The sequence below is a fragment of the Echeneis naucrates genome, chromosome 7 (genome assembly GCF_900963305.1).
Source record: "Echeneis naucrates chromosome 7, fEcheNa1.1, whole genome shotgun sequence".
NCBI lineage: Eukaryota > Metazoa > Chordata > Actinopteri > Carangiformes > Echeneidae > Echeneis > Echeneis naucrates.
The window spans coordinates 16,476,582-16,492,598 of NC_042517.1; the positions used below are offsets into that span (position 1 = coordinate 16,476,582).

The 16,017-nt window shown below is 42.7% G+C and overlaps 1 protein-coding gene across 5 annotated transcripts in view; it reads right to left on the bottom strand.

Annotated features, from left to right (window-relative positions):
- LOC115046209 (membrane-associated guanylate kinase, WW and PDZ domain-containing protein 1-like) overlaps nucleotides 1-16,017 on the bottom strand; it is an 81,078-nt gene that overhangs the window by 16,563 nt on the left and 48,498 nt on the right. For 2 of the 5 annotated variants that reach the window (XM_029506431.1, XM_029506435.1), the window contains 10 exons: nucleotides 15,131-15,319; nucleotides 13,715-13,937; nucleotides 12,993-13,075; nucleotides 12,396-12,434; nucleotides 10,592-10,649; nucleotides 10,277-10,389; nucleotides 9,062-9,184; nucleotides 8,355-8,540; nucleotides 7,508-8,119; nucleotides 926-960 (listed from right to left, as the gene is read on the bottom strand). In XM_029506431.1, the coding sequence (XP_029362291.1) occupies nucleotides 926-960; nucleotides 7,508-8,119; nucleotides 8,355-8,540; nucleotides 9,062-9,184; nucleotides 10,277-10,389; nucleotides 10,592-10,649; nucleotides 12,396-12,434; nucleotides 12,993-13,075; nucleotides 13,715-13,937; nucleotides 15,131-15,319 (1,661 nt within the window). The remainder of the gene's footprint in view (nucleotides 1-925; nucleotides 961-7,507; nucleotides 8,120-8,354; nucleotides 8,541-9,061; nucleotides 9,185-10,276; nucleotides 10,390-10,591; nucleotides 10,650-12,395; nucleotides 12,435-12,992; nucleotides 13,076-13,714; nucleotides 13,938-15,130; nucleotides 15,320-16,017) is intronic. The other 3 variants (XM_029506434.1, XM_029506432.1, XM_029506433.1) reach the window with 3 other exon arrangements.

The window sequence follows — 16,017 nt, forward strand, 5'->3', positions numbered from 1 at the left end:
GAACTCATCGCTGACCTTGGAGGAGGCTGTCCAGAGGAAAAATCCTTCTACTATAACTTGCCGGCTCTCTGAGGGTGAAATAGGGTGACAGCAATTTAAAGCTGCACTGGCATCTCTTCTGAGCCTCTATTGATTTTCTTTTTTATCAGTTGAGACGAGCCGTAAAAACGAGGAGGCATTTGCTCTTAAAATTCTTGAATCACTCCAACTGAGAGACCCCCCACGCTGCCCGCAGAGCTGGTCTTTTCTGCCTCTTTCTCTCTTTTGCCATCCTCTCCTAACCGTCACAGCGACCAGTCACATTGCAATCTGTTGCAATACCTTCTTAAGCTTTCCCAATCTCCATTTTCTTTGCTTCCAGCTCCCTCTGTCATTAGTGTGCCTCCCTATCCGTTAGCCTCAGTGCGTCCTCTGTATCTGTGGGCTATCATGGTGACTAACTGCTGCCTCTAAATCGTCTCTACAGTGGTCTTAACTCTCCCATCCTCATCCCTTTCTCTAATTTTTGCTTCATGACTCCCACTCCCATTATCTGTCAGATGTGGCTGTCTGCCCTCTCCAGCAGCTGGCCACTGTTACACTGTTCTGCCTAGGCTACGCTCAGTCAGTCACAGGACGGCAGCATGGCATTAGTGGGGGGATGCGGGGAGAAAGAGACGGAGAATTTAAAACAAAGAAACTGCAACACGGGCAAGAAAAGGAAAAACGACAACAATCAGAGCAAAAGTCTCAGTGGCAGACTGTGAAAGAAGTGAAGAGGAATGGTGGCAGCAGGAGAAAAGATGAAAATGTCTGAAGCTCTGGATGTAGAACAGTAGAGCAAGAGTTAGACGTTTCATCTCTGTCTGTTTTGTTCTTTAAATAGCACTCCTTCCACTCAATAGAGCGAACATGCGCACGCACAAAAGAAGATCATAGTACTCACCACCAGCTTCGGACTCCTCTTGGCTGGTACCACTCCTGCAAAACATCGGCAGAGAGACAGAGAGAGCATTAATAACCCGTGTTGCTCTTCCCGTGTCACCTTTGATCCGAAACTCCCTCGGACAAACGGATGGACCTTTGGTTCCTGTTGCAGAGCAGAGCACGAAACTGGCCCAGCTCTCTACTCCTCCTTTTTCTCTCTGAGCAACCACTGCACTCGGCTGCTCGCTAATCTAAGTGATCTCCTCCCCCTGTGCTGTATCCCGCTCCACTCGACGCTTTCACCCGCGATTAGAAGAGGAGCACCTGATGTGTTTGCATTAAATGGACTGGCTGATGCTGCAGCAGCCCCCTAAATTGCTGGTCTGAGCTACAGGTCCCCCCAACAATCTGCTCCCCAGCTGTCTCCAACTCCACATCGCTTGCACGATCTCAACTATGACCCAGTGAGAAGACGCTCAACAGCCTGAGCATCATATCAAAGGAGAGCCTGAGCTCCTGCCTTACTATGCACATCTTCAGAGCATCTACAGAGCACTTTCCTCTCTTCTCCTCTCCTCCGCTTTGCTCAAGGGTTACATCGAGTTCTATCACTGCCTTTTTTTTCTTGCTCCCTCCCTCTCATCTTCTTCCACACTCCATAACTTGCTCTACCTCTATCTTTCTCTCGTATATACCAGTTCAGACTGTAGAGAGTCACCGAAGAAGATCAATCTCATTTGTGCTAATGAAATATTAATACTTGGGGCCAGTTGTCAGGGGAGAAGACACACAGCATACTAGTGTAGGGAATTATCAATTTTCCCAATTAAAATTTTGTTTCCCGCATTCATCACAACCCAGGAATTCCTTCATTTTGTAGGCTTCTCTATTTCAAAACGTATAATATTGATGCCAAGCCGTTTATTCAGATTTAACTTGATTATTTACTGCCACAGAGGAGAGAGCTTTCCAAGTAATTTCCTTTCCCTTCCTAAGGCTCTTTATCCTGCCACTTACAGAAACATATGTTGAAACAGAAACCGAAAAATACATGCATGAGGCAGTCTTGGGACAAAGAGTTGCTGTTGCCAAAGCAATCAAGTGGTTGTGTATACACTGGCAACTGTGTAATTTGTTAAATATGAGGAATGAACTGCAGCAACAGACCAGTAATTCCAATCCTTGAATCCATCTCAACCTCATTTGACTTCATTGCTACATTCATTTCTTGAGACACATGAAAAAAAAAACAAAACAAAACATGATTTCCTACCCAGCATGCATAGGGAAAAAACCAACTGTAGGTATTAAAGGAAGGTTCCAGCAACATTAGCACGTGCAACAACATGCAAGCAAGCATCCATCTTAGGTTCTTTTTGCTGCATTGGCAAAAAAATCATTAAATGTTAAAACTCTCTATTGCTGCAAAGCCCCTATCTCTACATGATTCATAATTTATCCTCTCTGTTCTCTTTCTCTCACTCTCTCTCTCTCTCTCTCTCTCTCTCTCTCAGATTACAGGGTGCCAGTTAGTGGAGCAAGTGAAACATCTCAGGTGCTGGCGTGCAAATGCATGTTTGTGTGTGTATGTGTGTTTTTGACCCAAGAAGGACACACATCAGAAGGTCAGATGTCAATAATAAGCATTTCCCATTACAACAATAGGTCACATGACCCTGGAACCCTAAATTACGCAGCGCGGAAGGCCAACAGAAACGTTTCACTTTGAAACAACCTCTGAAATTCTTCAAACTGGCAACAAGGTCAGCATAATTAGCATTAAGCACATAGAAATTGAATTTAACTAAAACCATATGGTTAATAAATCTGAGCGTGGAACTGAAGGGGAATTAAGATTCGAGAAACTCATGCAGTTTGACCCCATCGCTACATTAACCCACTATAGCTTGTGTCAGCAAGAACAGCTGATTTACAAGCTGGGTGGTGTGATTGCATCTTCGTTCATGAAGCAGTCTTCAAATCTGCTTAACTTACTCTGGCATTGTGATGCCGATGTGTACGTGGACCTCAGAGCTGATTGCATCCAGCTTAATGTAACATTTATGAGCGACGGATGTTCGGTGAATGAAATATGGGAATTGCATGTTCCTGCAGACATGCAACTCTGCAGAAGCATCCATATATGCATGCGTGCCATACATATGTAATGTCAGCAAAGCAGGTATGAAAGAATGTGCAATTTCATTCATATACACACGCAAATAAATCCAGCTTTTATGTTATGAAGCAGGGACATAATCCTGAGATTTTTTATTTTTTTTTTACTCTGCTCAGGCTGAGGAATGACTGTAAAGCTCGGCTCAACAGAACGTTGCTCCAATATAAAAGACCAAATTGATCACTAAGAATGCTTAAAAGGCCATATTTGATTATTTCTGAGCCAACCCTTTGCCAGACTAACTAAGACTGTGCCCATTATCATTCAAATAAGGGGGAAGCAAGCAAAAAATAGATTGCTGTCATTTTGAGGTGAACTAACCTGACTCTGAGCATTAGTGTGGAGGAGGCTGCGCCGTCTACTTCTTTTACAGTAGAGAGAGAAGTATGCCCTTAATAACCAGCACAATCACAAAGCAGTATGCTAATGTGGAAATTACCGAATAACACCAAAGACAGAGAGCATAAGCACATACGCAGCCTCTAAGATACCAAGATCCTATTATCAGTCAGCAAAATGAGCAGAGGGCCGTTCCTTCCAATTGGTTTGTATTATTTGTGTTTTGGGAAAGAGGCACTGGTAAAGACCCATGTCTCTATTTTCCTTTCCATGTGCACCATTGAATGGATCAAATTGAACATACGAACATTCTCAGTGGTGAGCAGCCGTACCGGAGTGCAGGTTTCAATAAATTGCAGGAAAAAAGGACACAGTTAATTGTCCGGTGTATTGAATGGCCAAATGTTCAAATGTATTGTTGAAAGTGTGGCCTTGGTGTGTGTACAAAAATCCCACACATACAAACGCATTCCTCCGTGTTTTAATATAAATTGTTAGCGTGAACAACATTAGCATTGTGCCATTTGTTGACTCAAGATTTGTCCTTGCTCTACTATTAAGATTGTTCCATTATCCGTGTGTCTTCATCTCTCCGTCTGCTCTGAATTGAGCTTCTTCATCATTTGTTATCATCACATTTCATTCCTCTACCTTCATTTCCTCTGCATTTTATTTCCCTTCCTTCCATCTTTTCATTTCAATTGCTCTCCTCTTTCTCTTCATTTCTCAGGGGACATGAGTGCTGTGCACGATTGTCATGGCAACAACGATGGGAAGACAAGATGGGAGTCATAGTTGTCCTGGCCTCCTTTACAAGAGAGGATCCTGTGTGTGAGACGGTGCCAGATGTTTTCTTTAAAATTTCATGGAAAATAACGGAACAACTTTCTAGTCTTAGATGAGAAAGTGTTAATAATCCTTTTTTTTTTTTGTTTGTTTTTAGCATGTTGATACTGACATATGAATGCTTGCTGGTACACTCTAAATGGTGGTTGATAATGACTTACTAAAAGAAGTGTATATTCCAAAACACGGCACCTATAGGATTTGTGCATATATAAGTAAATGGTTAAGTACATCGAATAGCAGTGCATTCAAGAACTATATATATTACAATTACAGAACACGTTGCTTCTGGGTCTAAAAATTTGGCTTGTGCTAACTTCTTTCTCTGTCACAGCCCTTTAGCAGCTATTTCTTTCATTACCACAACAACCTATTCTAGGTTTTTGACAACCACAGAATTTAAATTAGAAAGCCCATTCATTGGGCAATCCAAAAGCCAAAATATGGCTGTGTTCAGACCAACTCCTCTCATAGCATGAAGGTAACAGCACAATCTACTTTCCGAAAATGAAAATGTGACAGAACACATTTGAATTTCTTTTCCTTGCGAAACTTCTGAGCTGGCGGATTTCTCTGAGATTAAGCACAGGCAAAGTATGGCACTCTGACACTGTTCAGTTCAGAGTAATGCTGCCTCCTGGGTGACAAGAACAAACGGTGTAGTTTTATAAGAGACATTTTTGTCATGTTGTCATGATGTCTGAAAATACAGCCAACTCAAGCTGAAAAACCCCAAACAAACAAACAAACAAACAAAAAAAAAAAAACACTTAGAGTTAAATTTAAATGATGTAAGATTCTTTTCGGGGGCAATGACATCTTGAAGGGTGTAAGGGTATATCTATAATGTTAGCATTTATTTGCATGGAGGCAACTCCATTTCCTGCTAATACTTGTATACAAAGTTAGAATAAAACAATCACTGTGGGAAATTACTGTGATGCTTTCTGTTTGACCTTGTGCTTTATAATAATGGACCCTGCTGACTCAGAATCAGACAGCGCAGATCAATGAGTCACAGATGAACAGATTATGGCGTCTTCTCCTCCAGCTGCAGTCCACTTTGTTCCTCTTCCTCCTCCTCCTCCTACTCTCATCCGCCAGTTTTTCTCTAAACCCATCCCCTCATTTATGCTCCCCTAGCTGAACTTCCAGTGCTGTTCAGCAAATCTCGCACTTTTCCCTCTAATCCTCTACTTCTACTTTTTCAAAACATGATCCCCACTCTTCCTCTTTCTCATCTTCTGCTGTCTTCTTATCTGCCCTACCTCTACCTCTTTGCTCCCATAATTGTTGTTGTGAATGACGATGCTCCAGCTGCTAGCGATCACTTGAAAGGTCACTGCATTATTCTTCGACAGAAAGCCAAGCACAAACCTCCGTCATAAGAACGGTTATTATGGGTGCAGGCGCTCCTTGCGAGTGCTTTTACAGCTGAATAATCTTTTGTTTTGAATGTATATATGACAGGTTTAGTCAGAAAAATTAAGTGAAATAGAAATCCCAAGTTGCATTATTCCTCATTTTGGTGAACCAATAATCCGATACAAGGTTTTCATTTCACTTACGATGACAAAGAAGAGTTGAGCGCTTCGAAATAATTGGAACATTTTCCGTTGATTGCCCAAAGCTACCTATAAACTCTACAACTACAATGATGTCTATTGCATGTCAGTGCACAGAGAAATAATAATAAACCCACATGGTACATGGTACATTATACTCTTTGTAGGTTGGTGTAAAGAATTGCCAATTTGTAGTGCCGCAATGGAGACAAGAAATGTGTAGGTTCTGTGTGCTGAAACTGCAGCTCTGCACAGTTTTCTTCTTTGAAATAAGCCCGCTTCGGGTGGTGAGTTCACATTTTTTTCCTCCATACTTAACTTTTTTAAAAACAATTTTTGGGCAACTATTTTTCATAAATGTCTTTGTTTGCTTGCTTTGTTCTGTTGACGTGCCGTGACAGTCCCCCAATGGCAAGAATCTGGTCAGCGTGTCTCACCACCTGGTCACTCAATAATGGCAAAGCCAAAAGAGGTACATGTTGTCAATCCGCCATGACTTCCCACTTTTCCTTCCCTTTATTTCTTCAGCTTTTTTTCCTCCTGCTCTCTCTGGGCTCTGGTAACAGGAATACTTCCCTGCATCCCTAACACTTTCTTTCTCATATACACTAGTAGTCACACACACGGGCCCATAATGATGCTGACATTTAACACAACACAGCGGTGTTATTCCAGTACAAGTGCACAAGGTCAACTCATTAGAGGGCATAATTGATGTAGGTTGCATATTCCAACCTGCCGCTGAAAGAGTTCTGGGTCAGCTGATAGGGACAGCAATTTAACAACAATAAGGACTGGACACAAATGAGGGACTCATTCAGTGTCTGCCCGGATAATCTACTCTCTGGCAGACAATTTGTTTCGTTTTGACAGTTCAATGAGAAAGCCATTTATTCTTGGGTCATACCGGGCTGAAAGTGTACTAAGATGAATGGCACGATGCGGTGAGAAGGAATTGCAGCATTCGCCATTAGAAATCAGCATTGACAACATGTGAGTACAATAGCACACATAAAAACAGCAGGATACGTTCAACTGAACGCTCAATATTCTAATGAGAATCAATGAAACATTGAGTGATTTTCTGTCTCTGTGGACTCCTCCTCCTCCTGAATCTCCTCTCCTCTATTCATCCCAGGTACAGCGGTTTAAAATTGCAACACATCCTGAGGAGATAATGAATGGCCACGCCTTCCAAATACCAAAATTACCATCTAGGCAACGTGTCGCAGAGCAAACGTGAAGCCTGACAAGGTCTCTGGGGTCCAACTCAGCAGCATCTGTATGCACAACGTATACAGTCACTGACCCAGTGTGCTCCTCCTCCTCTCCCGTCTCATCCATCTCGCCTCTTTATCCAGCCGCCCACTCCTTCCTACACTCATCTGCTCATCCTTTGCCACGCTAACTCAGCCCATCGTCTCTTTACCTTCATCCCATCCAGTCCGAGAATTTTCAACCTGCCGCCCACTCTCTTCCTAACTTTTCTCTGTGGCTCTCTCGTTATGTCACATTTTCAGTGCCAACCGTTCAAGCTGTTGTCAGTTCAGCAGATAACAGTGAATCTTTTTGTGTACTTAATCACACATCTTTTCATATCAAACTCAGTTCCTACACCTATTTATACTCCCCTGCTGACCGATACGTGAACACAGAAAGATGCCATACGCACCTCTTTGCACGAGCATGGTGACCTCGCTGCCTCTGGGACATTTGCTCAACAGATCCACCACCTGGTTGTGGCTCATATTTTGAACATTTCGCTTGTTGACCTCCATCAGAATGTCCCCCTCCTTTAAGCCACGGCAGCGTGGATAGTCCACTATCTGCTTGACCCTCTGCCCTCCTCCCGTCAGGCTGTCGGCGATGGTGAATCCAAATCCTTTGTCTCCCTTCTCCATGTGGATGGTGATCAGCTCAGGCTGAGTTGCTATGGATGACGCCAGGGTGACCACATCACTGGAGTAGCCGTGTGAGCCGTTGGACGCCACTTCAGCAGAGGGGCTGTGCGGCCGAGGCTCCCTCATGCCATTTAGGGGTCCAGCCTGGTTGGAAGGTGAGTCAAATGTCTCCTGTCCGTTGACAATGATAGGCTCTTTGTCCAGGATTGCCACTGAGGTCACCAGACTGGTGTTGGGGTCGTCGGGGTCAAAGGGCAGCGGGTAGCCACGGCATAAAGCCAGGTCTACCATGGAGCCGATGGGGATGGACTGGAAGATCTTAACCACCTGAGCATGTGTGTAGCCCAATACGATGGTGTCATTCACGCTGACTATCACATCACCTGCACCGAGAGAAATAACTCTGTTAGTAAAGCAGCTGTTTAGACAATTAACAGCAATTTAAGGCTTTAAGTGTAACTATCAAGTAGAATATCTGGTACACTGTTGTTATTTGGCACCAGCCCAGTTGTGCAATGGTGGAATTTCTGAGAAAATGTTTGGCTGCTTTGTGCTCACACAACACTGTGCTATTAAAAGAAAACAGTGCCCCTTGTTGGCGACGCTTGTGTACTGCACCTGTTTCCATCTTGCCATCAACCGCTGCAGGTCCATCCAGCACCAAACTTTTGATCTGCAAGAACTCATCTGGTTCGTCACCTCCAACCACAGTGAAGCCGAAGCCACGGCGACTCTTCTTCAGCTTTGTGTTGATGAAGGTTCCTTTCAGCTCTGCAGGGTTTCTTGTGAAGAAAGGCTTCCCTCCTGCAGGGCATCACGGGAGGAAAAAAAACATCATAGGTATGCTATAATATGAGTTTCATCCTCATATATGTCATTCAAAATTCATGTTGGTCATTTTGGCTCCCAGATCAGGATATTGGGATTTAGGAGTACTTGTATATTAGCATATAGCAACTAATTCGTTAAATGTTGAAGGTCACAGCAGAAGCACAGCTGATTGATCAGTCTGGTCATTCAAAGTGTTTGCTGAAGTGTGAACAACTAGAAAAATTTAAAATAAGTTTCACAGCGTTTTTGTTCTGAATGCATCTCCTCAGTTCAGTTCAGTTCATGTCAGTTCCACATGCGGTAATATCTGAGATCCTTGGTGTTCTATTAAAAAAAATCAGAAAGTACCTACAGTAGCTATCATTTTTTCCAGTGAAAGCGTAGCGAGCATTAACATTATTCATCTAAGCTACCGGGTGTATCTCAGGCTGTTTGTCGGGAGCACAAGATAAAAGAAAAGGAAGCAGCAGTAATGAAAGGTAAACAAGATTTACGTTTGACTCCTGCAGGGCCGGGAGGTAGAGTTGGTGGCAGCTGCGGGTCCCTGTAGGTCTCCAGGTGGTTTGGAGCATAGTTTGCCAAAGGAGCCGCTGCTGAGGAGTGCTCCTCTATCCACTCTGTATATATGTGATCACACTCTTGTTAAACCACACACACACAAAATACGAAAGTGTATTTACATGCCACACACATGCACACGTACGGACACGTAACAGCAGCACAGATACAAACACAGAGCTTCAAGCACACACTGTTACTGACTTGTCATCATATTAATTTTTGTTACCTCTCTTTTTATTAAATCTTTATTTACATCACCTTCTATTAGTGTGACTTTTTGCGTGTCAATTTCTCCTTTATCATATCTTTGAAAGTGCAACATGAAAAAAGTTCATTTAAGCAGATTTTGGCACTCTTGTTTTTCTTTTGGATTTACAGATCAAAGCTCTGGAACTACGGTTCCCATGACTAGTGTGCTCTAGAGGATGCCCTGCCACGGAGGGAGTTAGCTGTGGGCTACAACTTGGACTCTGTTTTTATTGTCTCAATGTCTCCATATTTGTCATATTTGGCAGCTTGAACTGACTAGCTATCATTCCTGTTTACAATGCAGCCACTTATGTACCGAAAACTGTGACTGGATTACTTTGATAAAGAAATCTGTAGTGACGATGCATGTGTGAATTATACATGTTCAATAGGGAGAAAGAGCCGGTTCATTTTTTTGTAATTTGAAATGGATTCATTAGTAATAACTCCAAGAATGGGTACACAAGTTGTGTGTGTGTGTGTGTGTGTGTGTTCGTTCTTTTTATCTCTCACGTTGCATCTCCCCTGTATCTCCCAGCCTCACATGGATACGTCTCTTTCTCATCGTTTCATGGTAAAGCAACTTAAATGATCAAATACAAATGATATATAGCACTTATGATTTCAAAATCACATAAATTAAAATCTAATCACCAAAGACAACACCAGAATTTGGGCCAGCTTTATTTTCTGAAAACTGAAGTCTATATGAGAATCACAATTTGTATTTAGTGAGTTGCATATTTTTTCTATCATGTCTTAAGAATGGAAATGTAACTGAAGTCAGAGAAAAGCAGTCTGGCCCAAACCCAGGAGAGCACTGGACAAACCAGAAGGACACGACACTCACAGACATGAAGAAAGAAAGAAATGGTGCCGTGCTAGGGCAGGAAACGAACCTCGAATATACCGCTCACCTTCTGGAGGCTGCGGCTGCTGCTGCTGCTCCAATATTTTCCTACGCCGCGCCTCCACCACTGGGTTCTCATACTGTGTCTTCCTGTTTATATGACTGAGACACACAGAGAAACAAAGCAATGGCGGTAAAGATTAATTAGCAAAATAGGACACGGAACTGCAGAAGAACATGCTCTTTATCAATATCACTGCTCAGTCTGTTCGGCCAAACAGATGAGGCCTGAAGGAGGAAGGATTTTTTTTTTTTTTTCTTTTAAACGCTGTGTTTCTGTGAATCAACACAGTGAATAACTTACTCCACATAATACACGCCGTACACTGGGTCGTCTATTCTTTCCCACCCTGGTGGCAACTCTGAAATCCAAAAAGGCAGCATTAAATGCAGAAACTCAACTTTGTCCAAGACACAGCTGAATCGAAGAACATTTGTTTCTGACATCACTCCTTCAGTTTTTCTATGAGATTGCATGTCTTTTGAGGACAGCATTTTGTTGATTGAATTCTCCCATCCAAATGGATTAAACTCCTGTTTCTGCCACTTAACAAATGGGATGAACCGATTTTTCTGCCATCATATATTTCCTGAATTGTAGCGATAATTTCTGCCTGCAACATTTTTAAATTCTTCTATTAAAATGTCTGTTTTATTACATTACTAAAAGTACAATGTTTCAAGCCCAAACTGGCTCTTCATCGGGCACAGAGGGATCCAGCAGGGCCAGATATCAACACGTTTACAAATCCAGTGGATATGCCAGACATGCCTAACTGTATTTATTTATATACAGTAAAGGAAACTATGACCTGAATCAAGCTCCCGCTGCTGTTACATTACATTTACTCTGCTTATAAAGACAGTAACATCTCACAGTAGCCCCGCTTTGAAAATGTTTAAAGAGTATAGGCCAACAGAAGACCAGTGTGGAAGTTTGAATTTGAAAAATACATGTCATTATTTTGCTGATTATTTCAACAGTATTACGTTCGCACAGCCATACACACACTTCCAAGATGAGTCCAATTAAAACTAACGCATCCCCATTCAGATGTTGGCATCTCAGTTCTCCACCTCACCATATTTTATATCGGACAAGCACATTACTGCCTTGTGTTACTGTGGGCTTCTCCCAAGTCCAGTAAACACTTTTATAGGAGACTGGATTTCACAATCAATAATAACAGACCGTCTGCCTCTGAGCAGCCAGCAGTAATAAAGGCTTTCAGCCAGACATTCAAAGCCTGCTTCGAGAATGAGCTCTCATTCCATTACAGGTTGTTGTTCTGCCGTGCATATGGGACGAGGAATCAGCATCTGAGCCATTTGCTAGTTTGTGAAGTGACTCCAAGTTCATCTTTTGGCCAAGGTACTCAGGAATACCTTCGCGTAATATATTCCAGATGTGTTTTTGTACATCCGGTTGAGCAACTCCTGCTAGTCGCACAGTATACGGTACACAGCATAAATGTTGGAAATGTGAGGAAAATTTAAAGTGAAGGACAAAAAAGTCATAAAACCAACTGCCAAAAATGTTGCCACTTTTGATATTAGACAGTTAGAAGTCAGGCTTACATCAGATGGTTTTATTTATCTATACATCAAAGTCACACAGTGGTGGACACTGTAAAGAAACACATAAGGTGTGTCCCAAGAAACATACTGAATCTTCCTCTGGACTATTTCCTTTTGTCTTAATGGCACTGTTAGACTCTTTACACCAGTTTGGACTCTCCCTCTTCAGTTATAGGGTTGTTAAAACTCATTACAACCATCAACCGTGAAGATTCCCACTGCTTTCTGAAGCTGTCATAAACATCTATCACGAGCTGTAACATCTCACAATATGAACGTGATAACCCTGCTCAACATTGCCATTGGTGGTCAAAAATTGCTTGCTTTCTCTTACCTAAATCAGCACCATGTCTGTCCCAAACAGTACGAGAAAAAGAAATAGTATCACCATATTTGTAACAGTAATTCCTTGACTTTCAACGTACAAGTTTATCTATTTCAGAAAATACATAGGCCATAACTTTGCCATTTAATTCAACGAAGTACCTCAAAATGACCTTAGTTGACCCAAAAAAAATGTAAGGTTTTACCTAAATCAGTCTCCAGGTCCTCCGTATGTATCCCTTCTTCTCCAAGGTGAAAGCAAGATGAACAAAGAAAACAAAATGAAGAATAGAAAAGAGATGGATAGCAGAGTGGTTCGGGATGGAGGGATTAAGAACAAATAAAGAATGTCCAGAGAAAGGCAAAATAGGAAAACAGAAACCCCTTAGTTTCAGAACTGCTATTACTTAATATATAAACAAAATCTAAAATAAACAACTGAGCAAACAATAGTGCAGTTTGTAACTTTCAATTTCACCACTTGATGGTGCAGTTTTGCAGTCAGTGTTCTGAAATCCGAATTTATCGACCGTCTTGTGGAAAATATCACCAATAATCCGACGTATTTGAGAATTATGTGTAATTGTTCTGACAGCAATAGTGGCAGAAAACAAAAGCAACAATTATGGCCACTGCAGGACACATGCCAAATTTATAAATCTAACAATATAACGATCAAAACTGTGGAGAAACCTCTTTAAATGTGCTACTGAGAAGTTAAATTATATCACCACATAATATACAAGACAGGCTCAATGTCTTGGACCTCAGTATGGAGGTGTAAACAATGTGTAGCAGCTTACCATCGTCATCACACTCTTCCAGGGGCCTGGAGGCTTTGTCTCTACACCGAGGATCCAGCCAGGATGTGGTCTTTGTGTTGTGACTGTGAGAACACAAATAAAGCAATAGAATAATTTAACGCAGGCTGTCAAACGGGCAAATAACAGCATCGCAGGGGCACGTGAATGCATCAATAAGAATCAGAAAGTAAACTGCATCAGCAAGTTTACAGAGGACAGAGGGCGTTGGCTGCAAAGAGAAATGAGAATAACAGCGACACAAGCAGGAAATCAACAGAGGACCTGACTTATTCTTCCATTATTAATTAAGAATTACATACTGTAATTCATACTGTAATATAGTGATAGCAGAAATGAACATACAAGCTCTGAAAATGCATAGCCATGTCCTGGTGGTGTGCCTTTGCCGTGCTGCAGAGGGGACAGAGAGGTGGAGGTAGTCAGGTGATCAGGATGTGATCTCCTTTAGAGATCGGACATGCAGGGATTAACAGGAAAGCAGTGGCACCCAGGGGGTTGGGCAGGCTGAGCTGGGGAGGCCTAAAAACCAAATCATGGGGGAAGACAAGCCACTGGACGGACAAAAGGGATAATAGTGCAGGTAAAATACAGAAAATACCAACTACTGCATGAGCTGCGGTGACATATGCGTATATGGGAAGTGCTCAGGCTGCGTGTGCAACAGATTAAAGCACTACGGGTTGTGGGTCTTCGACACATACTCTATGAAGTAAAGCTCTCCGTTCTCGGTGTAGGCCATCTCCCAGTTTTCAGGCAGAGGTCCCAGCGGGTCTTCCGGAGAGACCTGCGGTTCGGCGAGGGTCTGCTGCCCACTTTCTGCGGTAGAGGTGACCGCATTGTTCAGACCACAGGATGGAGCGCTGTCACGTGTGGGGTATGGCCGGAGGATGCCGCCACGGCTCTCGTCCTGGTCGTTAGGATTACCTGTGCACAACAAAGGAGAGGGGAAGAGACTACGCACTAAGGATCCTGGGTAAGACACGAAGCACAACACGGACCAACAACAAAAAAAGAAAAACAAAACAAAAAAAAAAACAAAACAAAACAACACAGTTTATGTCTCATACAAGTAAGGAAAGTATGAAAAAGCAGACATGCAACTTAAACAAAGCTAAACCCCCTCCCTTCTCCTTTCATCCTTCCTAAATTTGACTGCTGCCCAGTCAAAGTGTAGTGTACTGAAAAGGCCCCAGGAACATTTAAATTCTTTCAGCAACAGTTTTTCCCAAACTCTTTTTGACCCCCACCTTCTTTTACATCTCCACCTATAAGCCTCTTTCTTCTAAAGCTAGCTACCCCAACCCCCATCCCCACGCGCTATCCAGTTCTGGCCCAGCGTCCTCCACCACTTCCGTGGGCCTTTCAGGGTTGATCAAATGCTAATTCAACACTTTGGCTGCCTGGCAGGGAGACACAGAGAGAGCATAGATTCACCGCAGAAAAAAAAACACCATCTATCACACAGAACAGGAAAGGGCTCAAAGGAGAGAGAAAATGGGTAGATTTGGCATCAAAGTGTCATATTGTCACCTGTTTTCTTCTTTTATTCATAATGTGCAAATAATTTAACATGCTGATGACATTTCTATGAAGATGTGTTGAGAAAACCTGGCATGCAAATAAAACTGTCACCTTAGGCAGGAATGAAGACTTGTCAGAAATATAAATGTGGGTTTGGCAAAAATGTGTACAGCCAAAGCTAAAAAAAATAAAATAAAAAAAAAATACAGGCACAAGTTGTGAAGGTTGTGCAGGATGTGCCGTAAAGAGAAAAATTATTAATCTCGTGTGTATGTATAGCCAGTAATCTGCTTCTTCCCCCACAATGCCCCTCCTCACAGGCAGATGTCAGTGTTTGGAGGCTCCCAGAAACAGGAATCAACATCGAAATGTTGACGCGGCGTAATAGGCAGACACCGTACAACAGAGGAGAGGATCGCAAACATACACTCAGTATCTCTCCCTCTCGCATCCTTAATCTTGGACACACATGTAACGACAGACCCTCCTGAAGTAGCATCCACTGAAGAACAAGCACGGCACAGATGGTGAGGATGAGACACGCTGAGACGAATAAAGCTGCAGACACATGAAGTTTCGCAGACAGAGAGCCTCACCTGTGAAACTGTTGTTCATTTCCCTGGCCTGGTCGTCATCATCGTCGTCAGCAGGCACTACTCGGGCGTTTTGCATGTCATTGTAGGACTTGGTGCGCTTTGGGGTGGACTGCCTGGAGCCTGCATCACTGAGAATCACTGTCCCAATGATGGGCTGCCTTGGCGGCTTGGGGGTCCCATAATAGTTACCTAGGCAACAAGAGGGACATTAGCATGCTTGAGAGAGAGAAGCAGAAGGAGGGAGAAGGAGAAACTGAGAGTGAGAGAGAAAAGGGATAAAAACAGGCAGAGTGGGGGACAGAGAGATGGCAGGCAGAGGATCTGTGAAACCTCCTAATCTTACACTGAGAGGAAAGGACATAAAGCTGGATCACAGTGTGACTACAAATCGTGGCATCCAGCTGCTGGTGAGAAAGCAAAACGGTTCTGTTTTGTGTTTTAGGCCTGTGTTGTCTGGACGCTGAAAGCACAAAGCAAAAAAAAAAAAAAAAAAAAAAAAAATTGACCAGTGCACAATAACCAGCTTGTTTTAGCAGCTTTATAAAAAGCTAAAAAAACAAAACACAACTGTCAGCGGTGCAAACAAAGAATGTACCAATCAAGTTTTTTCTGGCATTGTACCAATTATGTATGTCCGTGAATTTTTTCTGGGGATTTGAGAGGAATGGAGGTCTCCAATGTTTGGATGTGATGTTCGATGATGCGTTGCATGAGAAAATTGATATCTCTCCCATATATGAGTGAGCGCAATCTTGCTGGTGCACAGACTGAATTGACACCAACATTACATCTAGATACATCCAACAGCTGGAAGGCCTAGCTGTAGCATCTTTATTATTTAGCTTTAGAAGTAGGTGGCAGGCTGATCTCACTGGTTATATCTACAT